At 34.1% G+C, this 13,331-nt stretch overlaps 1 protein-coding gene across 3 annotated transcripts in view; it reads right to left on the reverse strand.

Moving 5' to 3' along the window:
- Rtkn2 (rhotekin 2) overlaps positions 1-13,331 on the reverse strand; it is a 130,026-nt gene that overhangs the window by 86,997 nt on the left and 29,698 nt on the right. For all 3 annotated transcript variants that reach the window (XR_016537838.1, XM_090346393.1, XM_090346392.1), the window contains exons 7-8: positions 11,948-12,145; positions 3,510-3,604 (exon numbers count right to left, since the gene is read on the reverse strand). Coding sequence is in view for 2 of the 3 variants with exons in the window: in XM_090346393.1 (XP_090202519.1) it covers positions 3,510-3,604; positions 11,948-12,145 (293 nt within the window). In the remaining variant the exon portion in view is untranslated. The remainder of the gene's footprint in view (positions 1-3,509; positions 3,605-11,947; positions 12,146-13,331) is intronic.

A 13,331-nucleotide genomic window follows, 5' to 3' on the forward strand; every position in this document is an offset into this window, starting at 1 on the left:
GTCCCTTGGTTATCTCATATTGTTACAGTATCTTACTTTGTTACCTGATAAATCGGACATATTTGTATTTGGTTATTTGAAATTGGATAGGGAATGGGGGAAAACAAGATGATGGGTGGGGGCGGGGGGGAGGGAAATGAGAACCAAGACATGTGAAAGGGTATCAATGTATGTGAATTAATGCACCTTCTATCTGGCAAATATCATGTAACCCTTCTATTAATTACAATAAAAATATATTAAAAAAAGTGTAGGGCTTTTCATTAGTTCCATTACCTTCATACATCGTAATGTTTTGGTCCTGGTAGGACGATGCTAGTCACGATGCTTGACAACAAAGTCCAGCAAAGGAAGGAAATACCAGCTATTCTTGACTGTTGCAGGCTTTGACTCACCACTTACTAACTACATGATCTAAAGTGTTTCTCAGTTGACTAAGTTGCATTTTACCACCTGTTAAATACACATAACAACCAAATGAGGACATTTGGAATATCTCAGAGTCGCCCTGTAGTAGAACTTGAATATAAAGCTAAGACTGCTTGCTCTAAAGTCTTCATTATTAATGACTGAACTGGGGTAAATCCACACAATGGCATCTCACAGAGTTTAAGAATAAAAACTGCCTTTAAAATGTTTAGGATTGCTTTTGACATATAACAGGTCCTCACTTCTACAGGACTGACACAAATGGGACAGCTAACTATCAGCTTTTCATGATCAATCCTCACACTGAAAATGATGAACACAGCTGAATAAAGCATAATTTTTTTCTAAAACAATAGAGGTAAACAAGATAAGGTCTCCTGTTAATTTTGCCTATGCTAGTCTCAAACAGAAATCTTGTTTCTACTTACTGAGTAGTTGGAATTACAGCAGGCCTAGCTATTCATATTAAAAACAAAAACAAAAAATTAACAATGGCTGCAGGGTAAGGAGAGTGAGAAAGAATATGTGCAATTCCAGTAGAATTATATGAGCTGAGAAATACAATTACTGAAATGAAGACCCTTATGCAAAGATTTGTAGCAAAACTTTTGATATGAAAAGAAATTACTGAGAGATATTATTTTAGGCACAATTAAGCTAATGAAGGTAAGTATTAGATAAAGTAGAAGGAATACTAGTCATGAAGATGAAAAAGGCTGTGGGTGAAGGGAGAGAAGGTAACTGGAGTGTAAGTAGGATCAAAGCATACTATATACATGTATTAAAAATATTATAATAAATCCCATTAAAATGCACAGAAAAGAAGGAAGACATTCTAAGGATTACATTTTAAAAAGGAAAACCATCTCAGGTCCAAGATAGATACTTTTTTTTTTTTGCCATTTCTGGGGCTTGAACTCTGGGCCTGAGACCTGTCCTTGTGCTTTCTCAAGGCTAGCACTCTACCACTTGAGCCACAGCATCACTTCTGGCTTTGTATGTGTGTGTGTGTGTGTGTGTGTGTGTGTGTGTGTGTGTGTGTGTACTGAGGAATCTAACCCAGGACTTGATGCAAACTAGGCAAGCACTCTACCACTAGGCTTCTGGCCCTCAACATATAAATCTTAAAAACAAACCTTATTTTTAAAAATTTATAAACAAAAAAATATATAAGAGCACATGGGTTAGGGAAATTGAGCATCGCTATTCTAAAGTTCTTCTCTACTTGGTCTGAGATGAATGGATCTTAGACTTGAGTAAGTATAATGATTAAACTTTAAAAGTAATTTCTAAAAGATGACAAAAGGGTTGTATAGAAGCGGACAATTCAACTGAGAATGTAATATATCTTAAAAATGCAAAAAAGAAAAAAGAAGTTCATTACTAAAAGATAAATAACCACAGGAAAAAAATGACAAATGGAAAACTAAAGTTATCATGGTAGATTTAACCCTGAATATATAGATATATGTTAAAAATGAAACACTTAATTGATTTTAAACCCTAACAAATATAAGATCTATTGTATAAGAAAAGACAAACTTCTACAATTCACCTAGTAAGGGCTGAATAATTTTAAAGAAAAAATAAATATAACTATGAGAACTAGAAAAGTTCCATAATCATAGAATATTTTATTATACTTAATAGTAATGTTGAATATGTACAGCACAACCATTATTCCTAAAAATATTACCATACATACAACAAGTTAGTGAATAATAAAACTGGGCATGCCTACTTCAAGGAGAACAAAAGAGGGGAAAACCAGAACAGCTGAAGAACCTAGATCATATTAAAAAGATAATTTTTCAGGCACCAATGGTCATGTCTATAATCATAGTACCCAGGAGCCTGAGACCCAGAAGATGGTCATTAAAAACCAGTCCGCATGAAGTTGTCAGACTATCTCTTTAGCTAGCAAAATGACCAATTGGAGGTACATAACTCCAGTGGTAGAATGGAACATCATCCATGAACAAGGAAGCCAAGCTAGAGATAGGCCCTAAATTCAAGCTCCAGTATCCACATCAAAACAAAAAAGATAATTAAACCTGCATTAAAGATAGAATGCTATAATCATACAATGAACTACTATAAGCTATATAACTCATGTTTAACCAAAGGTAAATCATATCATTTCCCAGGATGTTATAATCTGATTAATCCATAAAGTTCAAACCAGACAAAACTAAATTAGACACACATGTGGCAGAACCAAAAGGAAGCAAATACTATATACATATATACATATATATACATATACATATATATATATGTATATATGGTGACATAAGCTAGAAAAGTGTTGCCTACAATGTCACATTTTTAAAAGGATACATTTCATAATTATTTGTTACAAACCGTATATTTACATTCCATGAACTATTGTAAAATTTTCAATGTAATGTTTCCAAATGAAATTAAAAACTGAATTCATCAATCGCATTAGCACGGAGCATCAATCTTTCCAGAAATGAGCACATTTACCACATAATTCTATGTATTTTCTCCAGAAAATGAACAAGTGCATAATTCAAATCAGATTTATGAGCTACTTTTCCAACACTGCTCTATAGTTTTCATGACAGGTAAAATAATCTGTTAGAGTGATCGTATCAAGTTTATAAATCCTTCTAATGCTCCTAATTTCCTAACCTCCTTTTATACTTTAATATATATTCCTTTAGAAAATTACAATGACCACTTTTACAAAGAGAAAAGTTAGGATTAGGTTAGCTCCACTCTTTCTTCTGTCTTCTGCTTCTCCAAGGGATGAGTTGGCATCTTTGATTTCAAAGTGTACGGATAGATGAGTGGTCAGTCATCAAGCCAAGCCAAAGATAAGGCCTCAGAATACCCCACATCTTACTATTCTCACTAAGGCAGCTTAACATTTTCCCTTTGGGGAAAAGAGATAGATATCCTTAAAAGAACCCAGAAAATCACTTATATCTACATTACTTAGGCCAATTGCCCACTCCAAAATATACAGAAAAAATTAAACGTTTATCACTGTACCTACACATACATTCACACATGTGCATAAATAATACATGTAAAATGAATACTGTACTTACCATTTCCATTGATAGACAGATTATGGGTCTTGAAGCTATCCTCAGCACTTTCCAAAGTTAGTGTAGTGTGTGCTAGCAAATTATACTTTGCACCACTGACAGAAAGAAAACATGTTTTAAATATTTTTGTGTGTTTCTTATGAGACAGAATTTTTAAAAAATTCAAAACCAAATAATAAACAACCTGACTTGAAGGACAAAGGACCTGAACAGATATTTCTCTAAAGACACACAAAATGCCAATGAAAACATGCTGAACATCATGCTGAACATCACTAGTCTCTTGAAATTCAAATCAAACCAGAATAAGACATCGTTCACACCCATTAGGATAGCTTTTATTAAAACTAGTAACAAAACAATGAAGAAAAGAAAAAGAGAAAGAGAAATTAAGGAATCTTGGTCAGGATGTAGAGAAACTGGAGCCTTTGTGCACTGCTAACAGGAGTGCAAGATGGTATAAATATTATGGAGAGCAGTATGACCAAAAATTTGAACTTCAATATAACGCATCAATTTTATTTTTCATTATACACTCAACAGAACTGAAAGCAAGGACACGAGCTGTGTGGTTTTATTCATAGTAGTATCATTCACAAGAGCTAAAAAGCAGAAAAAACTCAAAATGTTCATCCAAAATAAATGAATAAACAAAAGGTTATATATTTGAACTATAAACTATTATTCAGTCTTATAAAGGAAGAGAATTTGGATAGAGGCTACAGCATGGATGAAATTTGAAAATACGTTAAATCACAAAAAGTCACATACTATATGTATGATTTCACTCATAATAGATACCTACAATAATCAAACTCATAGAAATGCAAAATGAAACAGTGGTGAGAGGCTCAAAGATGAAAAAATGAGGAATCTAGTGTCTAATGGTACAAAATATCAATTTGGGCAGATAAAAAAGCTCAAAAGATGGTCAGTGATGATAGCTGTAAGAATATACTTACAGGGCCAAGAGTTTGGCCTAGTGGTAAAGTGCTTGCCTAGCATGCATGAAGACCCAGGTTCGATTCCTCGGCACCACATACATAGAAAAAAGCCAGAAATGGTGCTGAGGCTCAAGTGGTAGAGCTCTAGCCTTGAAAAAGTCCAAGGACAGTGCTCAGGCCCTGAGCTCAAGCCCAGGACTGACAAAAACAAACAAACAAACAAACAAACAAAAAAGAATATACTTACAATGTCTTTCCACTGTGTAATAAAAGTTGTTAAAATGTTTTTTTTAAAAAAAGATATTGGGTTGGGAGCGTGGCCTAGTGGTAGAGTACATGCACAAAGACCCAGGTTTTATTCCTCTAAACCACACATACATAGAAAAAAAAAAGCTGGAAATAGTGCTGTGACTCAAAAGGTAGAGCTCTATCCTTGAGAAAGCCCAAGAACAGTGCTCAGGCCCTGAGTTCAAGCTCTAAATGGTAAAAAAAAAGCATGGAGAAAAAAAATTAGGTATTTTCTATGGGTAGGGTATATGCCTCTGTAATCATAGCACTCCATAGGAAGAAGCAGAAGGATTACAAATTTAAGGTTAGCAGGGGATACAAAACAACAAGAACTTGTCTTAGCAAATAAACAAAAAGGTACTATAGGTCACAGATTAATATTCACGGCAAGTTATTAATCAATTTAGCACATTTATCTCTATATTTTGTCAGTAACTTACAAATATTTTTATTCTTTTTTTTCCATATATTTTTATTGTAATTAATAGAAGGGTTAGAATTATATTTACCAGATAGAAGGTGCATTACTTCAGATACATTGATACCCTTTCTCATGTCTTGGTCCCCATTTCCCTCCCCCGGCCCCCACCCCTCATCTTGTTTTCACCGCTCCCTATCAGATTTTAAATAACCAAATACGCATATATCCAATATATCATATAACAAGGTGAAATACTGTAACAATATGAGATAACCAAGGGACAGCAAAAGAGATGAGAGATAACATAGTACATTAAGGACAACAATCACTCCTTATATGGCTTTTGTTTCTATATCCTGGAGGTCCTTTCATTTAGCTCATACTATATGGGCTTATGTATCTAGGTTTTCTTCTATTGTAAATCTCTGCTAGGCGAGCCCAAGGTTGGATGACAAATGAGGGAAACCATTGAGTCTATGTTCCTTTGAGTCTGGCTTACTTCACTTAATATGATTTTTTCTAAGTCTTTCCATTTCCCTACAGTTGATGAGTGGATCAACAAGATGTGGTATTTATACACAATGGAATTCTATGCTGCTATCAGAAAGAACGACGAACAAATATTTTTATTCAGCTAGGTTGAGTAAGCTAGGCTATGGACATTCAGTTGTAAACAAGTTCCAGCATTATATTCTGGTATAGGCATAGCAATATATAAAATATCAGCAATTCCAAGTTGTAATGCATCTCTTTCTATAAAAATATATAAAGGGAGTGAGAAAACTGAGAACGTAGGTTCAGTAGATAAATTAGGGAATGTATTCTGAGGTGGTGACAGTAATGTGGTTAAACTAGATCTAGCCAAACAATGAATATTTCTGCTTCCATGCTAATAAGACGCATGTGCAAAAAGTGGGGTACTTAAAAGAAATCATGACTGGAAGACAATGAGTGAGTCAGAGGCACAGTGCAATGCAAGGTTGGAAATACACATAGAATTAGATCACCTAGGGCTTTATAAGCTTTGGAAGAAGGGTGGTTTAAACCAGTGTAATGGGAAATCAGGATAATTTGATGAGGTAAGAGACAAGATATGACTTGTAATTTCACAGGGTAAGACCTGACAAAGATCTCTCCTTACCTCAAGCCCTGCTTCACTGAACCCTCTCTCAAATAGGCCTCCATGTGACTTATCAACACTTGAGCAAAACATGAACACTGTTTTGAACAGCTCAAGATTGCATCCATAGGAAGATCCTAACCCCTCTTAAGATTATCTGAGAAAACTCACAGCTGCCAAAAGAATTTAATATGTGTTCCTGTCAATACCTGAAGACAGGACTACTGTTCCCCAGTAAATGTGGGAAGGCAACAGCCTGACCCACAGCTGTAAGCACCAGTTGGCAAGCCCAGACTAGATGTATGCCTCCCCTACTTTGTTGGAATCCTTTGTTTTCCAGACTCTGGATCAGCTCATCCCCTCCTCATATTCTCACTTTCCCTTTCTGATCTTATTGGAGCTTTCTTCTTATTACAATAATATACTACTAATTAAATTCTCTCCTTACCATTTTAACTAGTGTCCATCTCTGTTTTTCTTTGAAAAAGTGAATCTCCTTCTGGTTATGTACTTCAAAGATTTGTACTTTCTATACGATGAGAAAATAGAGGACTTCATTACTAATCTCATTTTTCTTTTCAGTCCCCTTTATGATACTTATACCAAAATAGTATGTTTGTCAAAATACATGAAAATTCTGGTGATAAATTTCACATCCTAGCACTGATAAGAACAAAGCAAATTTTTGTTCAATAACAACTGGATTTTCTGTGCTAGTAATCTTATTTTGTGACTTTTTCCTAGTTTGTTATTTTCCAGCACAGTAAAACCTCAAAACATTGGAGTAAGTATATTAACACACATACACACTTTTTCTCTCTTCCTTTCTATCTCCCGTTCACTCTCTCCCCAATACATATACACATGCACACATACACACATTCTGACATTCTAGGGCAGGGAAAAGAGGTGAGAAGAAAGAAAAGATAGAAGAGGAAGAGGAAGAAAGAAAAATTTTAGAGAAAAAATTGATGTCTGATGAAACTTTTATTAATGATGCCATGTTGTTTAACTAACATATTTCAAAAACATGAAAAATTGCCAGATGCTGGTGGCTCATGCCTGTAATCCTAGCTACTCAGGAGGTTGAGATCTGAGGATCACAGTTCAAAGCCAACCCCAAGCATGAAAGTCCATGTAATAATCACCGGAACACTGGAAGTGACGCTATGGCTCAAATGGTAGAGTGCTAGCCTTGTGCTGAAAAAGCTCAGTGACAGCACCAAGGCCCAGAGTTTGAGCCCCACGACTGATCAAATTTAAAAATGAAAATTTCTTTCTAAATCTTTAAAACAGCAATACATGTGCATTTAATAAGCTCCCAATGTCTGCATTTGCTTCTTTAACAAATAAAAGCATGCTTTCAGTATAGAATATTACTCCTTTGGAAAATGACCTTTGGTTTTTAATGCACAGCTATTATACACCTAAGATATAATTTAATATGTAGTGTTTCTGAGTTCAAGTTTAATATGAGTGTTTCTGAGACTTCAAGTTACATTCCGGACAACTGGTTAGAATGTCAAGCTAAAGTTCACCAAGAACCAACACACTTCCATTGATTTTAGAACTAAGAGAAGTCCTAACCTCATAGTATGAGCTGCTCTCCATTATTATCAACTTAACCTGCACATGTATTAAAGAGCCTTTCATAATTAGGTCTTATTTTTCTCAAGTGTCTACATGATGATTGCCCAAAAAGTGGAGAAATTATCAAAGATGGAAAATCAAAGTAATTAAGAATAGCAATTACAGTGCAAGAGCTGATGCTATTATGCACAAAACTACCAATTGCTAGTTACATGAGCTATATGGTTTTCAAGGCTCAATGGTTTAAACATTGTCCCAAAATATTTATTTATAACTACTGTATTATTTTATGGAGGAACTACATTTAAATAAACTAGATGAACATTTTGCACTGATAAAGTATGATTTTCCCATATAAATAATGAGAAATAGATTTCCTATTAGCATTTTAATGTGCAATATGTTTTTAGGAAAAAATATTGGAATGAATACAACTGCCTGCATTTGCCAGTTTAAATGCTTTTTCTTTTTTTGTTGTTAGTGAGACTTGAACTCAGGGCCTTGGTGTTGTCCCTGAGCTTTTTCACTCAAGGCTACTGCTCTACCACTATCAACCACAGTGCTGTTTGCCAGTGTGCCAACACACTCTGAGGAAGAAGAACAAATAAAATATATATATATATGTATATGTATATATGTGTGTATATATATATATATATATGGTCTAAGACAATAAAGTGTGGTAAGTAGATTAAAGTGATGAGTGTTATCACATGGGCAAGGAAAGTAATATTTGTGCAGAGATTTAAATTAAGAAATTAGCCATGACAACAACAGAGGGAAAACCATTTTAGGAAAAGGACAGTAAGTATAAAGGCAACATGAACACATGCTTGGTATGCTAGGTATGCTCGATAAATGATAAGGAGTCTAATGTGGCTGGAGTACAGTAAGGGAGATGGGAGATAGTAAAAAGGCAAACAAGCAAATAGGGAACAGACAGTGCACACAGCAATCTCTGTAGGGTATAAGAAAACACTAGCTGGGCGCATTAGCTCACACCTGTAATCTTAGCTACTCAGGAGCTGAGATCTGAGGATAGTTGATGAGATTCTTATCTCCAATTACCTACTAGAAAACTGGAAGTGGCATTGTGGCTCAAGGAGTAGGGTGGTAGTCTTGAGCTGAAGAGCTCAGGTACAATGTCTAAGCCCCGAGTTCAAGCAGCACAACAGATAAAGAAAACACTAGACTTTATTCAAAATAAGATGTGAAGCAAATGGGATATGTTTTTGACAGAGGATATAGTACAATCAGATTTGAATGAAATTCAAGCAATCCCCTGGCTATTCTGTGAAGCACAGATCACAGGGATAAAACAAAAATGGAGACATCAACTAAGGAGCTACTGCACTGGGTCAGACAAGAGCTGATATAGGCCTGGAATAGGGTGTTGATAAGTGGTTCTTGATATATTCTCAAAGTTGACTTACTGTGAAAACTGTCTATGAAAAAAAGTGTCAAGAACATATCCAAAGCTTTTGGTCATAACAACTAGGAAAATGGAAGTTTTATTAATTAAAATGAGGCAGACTGAAAGAGGAATAGATAGGAGGGAATAGGTTAGAGAAAAGTAAGTTTGACTGTTTTAGATACCCAGATGTATCATTGGGTGGTCTTACTGTTTGAGACATGTAAATGTGGTACATGTGGGTACATGAGTCTGGAGACAAGAGGAATATCTATTGTGGATACAAATGTGGGAGTTACCAGTGTGTAGATGAAACAATGCAAGTTACAAAGTTAAATGATGTCTAACAACCAACTACATCATTTCACATTGAGCTTTCTCTTCAGAAATGAACAACGGTGAAGAATAGTCACCTAGGTAGAAGTATCATCCAAGTGAAGCCTTAGAAGCCAGTTTTTAAAAAGCCACCTCACATAGATCTGGGAGCGTAGCCTAGTGGTAGAGTGCTCACCTAGCATGCACAAAGCCATGGGTTTGATTTACCACATACTCAGAAAAAGCCAGAAGTGGCTTGCCTTGAGCAAGAAGTGTCCAAGGACAGTGTCCAGCCCCGAGTTCAAACGCTAGGATTGGCAAAAAAAAAAAAAAGGAACTTCACAGAGTGATCAGTTGTGCTATCTGAATGGGACAGAAGGAATAACACCAAAAACTGATCACTGGATATGGCAACATACAAGCCAATATTGACCTTGTTCAATGGAATCTCTGTAGGATGGGATGGAAGAAACATAGCCAAGGAAATAGCCTGAGAAAATGGAAGACGAGAAAGTAAAGATAGGAATTTTAAGGAAAAAAAAACCCCTCTGTTTCTAAAATGCATATTTATGAAAGGGGAAGTACTTCTGCATGTTTGTAAACTGGTGGGATAATGCAATGGTAGGAAGCTATCTCTGAATAACTGAAAGGATGGGATCTAGTGCACAAGAAGATGTGCAAAGCCAGTTCAAAGAGAAGGAAATGGTCATACAGATGCAAATAAATTGGTGGACTTGGTAAAAGGAGAATATTTAAATTCTCTACTAATTATTTCAAGAATGTTAATATATTAAACAAAGCCATCAACTAATTTAAAATGTTGTTTGGGGGCTTTTTTAAACTCAGTATATGTTTTCATCAAGTAACAAAGATCACATTCAATTTATCAGTTCTCACTGGTAAAATTTTAAAAACTTTAGTGTTTATACAATGAAGAATAATGTACTAATAAGTTATCTAAGAAGATTAAATGGTTGATTTAATGATTTGAAGTACCGAGAACATTTAATTAAAGAAATTTCAGTAAGCTAAATTTCACAAATAAAATGAATAAATGAGTCACATTAGAGAACATGCTAAAAATTACCAAAAATGTTCACTCTCTTCTTTCAGATCCAACAATACTTTATGATGATATTCCAAGTTACTTCATTTTTAAACCATGACTAATTATAACGTTATTGTTTCCAAAACCAACAATGACTTCACTTTTAAAACATTCTTGTCAGGATAACATTTTCTTTTTAAAACATTGTACTCATTCCTTTTAGCCAACCCTAATATTGAGTCCTCAAAAGTTAAATCAGCTACATTTTTTGTATCAAATAGTCTAACTGTTATAACATTGAAGTGAGGGGAAATTATATGGAAAAATAAATGACTATTTAAGTAGTAGTATGAAAGAATGCACTCTTGTCAAGAAACATAGCTGTATTTGGTTACATGCCACATTAGTAAGGAATATAGATGCTATTTTATATTTATGCATTTTTAAAGACTAATATCTGTAGTTTAAATCTTACTGTGTAAAATCTTTTGTAAGTATTTAGATTACTACTAAAAAATAGAATTAATCAATTTATGCACAGATTTATAATGTTTTTATCATGGTATTAAAGGGAGTATTAGGTAAATGCATTTGGGAGCAATGAGTAAAACTGGATAAATTCTGAATTTAAGCCAAAAGCTGAATAGAAAGCTGGAATTAAAAGAACATGATTTGCTGAAATGTTATAAAAGGGTAATGGGCTAGATTAAAATATGGAAAATTATAAAAGACCCGATTCCTCAAAAACTAATCACAAGAAAAAAGTACAAACAAACATAAAAGATTAAAACAAAGCACTCTTTGTTTAAATGTAATGCTAGAGACATTGCTTAGAATGATTTAAACGAATCACAACAGGGTTTTCAAAGTTGTAGCAACCTAAATATAGTCTAGACATAAGATATATTAAGATCTTCCTTTTCATTTTCACAGTACAAAAATGAAGGGTTTTAAAAAGTTATTAAAATGTTAAATCGATGAAAATGAAGCATGGCATACATGTAGAAACTCAGTAAACAGTTACTACTATAGCAAAAACTTTGGCATACACACTGATCTTTTTCAAGAAAAACATTTCTTTTTTCTGGTAGATACTAGAATTATGAGAATTCTCTATCATCTGACTTTCTGTCTCCAAAGGGAGATATTAAAGATAACTGTGAAAATATTCAGACAAATAAGGGTTTTTTCCCTGCATATTTTCCCCTATTTGAAGTATAAACATCTACTAGTCATATAAAACTTTGAAGTATCACCAACATTTTATTAAGTTGACATAGATACTGTATTAGAAAACTTACGGAACAGTAGAGCTGAGGAACAAACTTGCTTCATGGTTCTCATCTTGAAACACAGAATGTATTTTCTTTCCTGTCGCTTTGCTTATGGATGTCTTAAGTTTCTTGGCTAGCTTTTTTGGTGTATTGGTTATGGAAGATTCTTGTGCACAGCAACTATATACTTCTACCTTGATCTGAAAGTCTGGCCCAGCTTCATGACTAAAAAGACATGAGCGATGTTAGAAATTTAAGTCAGTAGAAAATAAAATGACAACATTCTTTGATGTTTTCAGAACATACAAAACAGCCTTTAAGATATTCAAAATGGAATAGAAGTTCCTTGTGTTTATTTAGTATAAAAGAGGCCTACAGATTGCTACAGATTTTACCCTAGATTCTACACTAAGGCAATCTTAAGTCAATCCAGTACACGGGCATATTATTAAAGAGAAAGAACTGAGTGCCCTGGTCACTTTGTGGCCAATATTAGGTTTTCAGTTCTTTGGTGACACTGTTCTTCAGGTATTCACATTATGCGTATAATTTCCTGAAAAGCTATTCTTTCAAAATCAAATCTGCTGAATATTTAATTTTCTTCATATCCACTTACAGCCCATTTACCATTGTGCATGCCCACCACATTTTTGTACCTAATAACTATAAACTATGTAACTATGTATGGTCTTATAGAAAGCATGAACTACTTGGGGGCAGGCACTAACATGTTTTCTGTATCAATGTAGCACTGTATCTAGAACAAGGGGATGGTTGATAAGCATCTATTAAGCCTATATACAGAAATTATATAATTTTAGTTAATGCTAACATTGACAATCTGTTTTCAGATGTAATGAACTATCTTTCGTATAAAAGACTGGTAGGGTTACTAATGATAAAATACACTATGGACTGTATCTATCTGTAGCAGATGTTGTCTGCAGATGGAAAATCTGTCAGCCTAAGAGACTTGAAATTCAACATAGACTTTACGAAATTTAATAGATTATCTATAGTTTGGATAAATCCAAAGAATAGCCTCAAATGTTTTTAATGGTTTATTATTTGGCAACTTAAAAATATAATATTCCTGGTAATGACTAACAAATGTCAATATTTAGAGGAAAAAAGAGAGATTAATACACATTGAATACTTATAAAAAACAATCATCATAACAAAAACCACATTTTTACCACTTAGAACATTTGTCAGCAGTTATTTTTAGGACAATTTAAAATATTTACAGAATTTTTTTATAAAACAATAAATCATGTGCTTTCTTCCCAAATGATTTGCATTGTCCATTTCCTGGGGAGCAAAAGTCTGAATTTTGTCTTTGCAGAAATGTGTTATAAATGATAAAATGATAAAATGATGTGAGGAAAAGAGTCCATTAGCAGAAAAATT

The sequence above is a fragment of the Megascapheus bottae genome, chromosome 15 (assembly GCF_031878675.1).
Source record: "Megascapheus bottae isolate mThoBot1 chromosome 15, mThoBot2.hap1, whole genome shotgun sequence".
Taxonomy (NCBI): domain Eukaryota; kingdom Metazoa; phylum Chordata; class Mammalia; order Rodentia; family Geomyidae; genus Megascapheus; species Megascapheus bottae.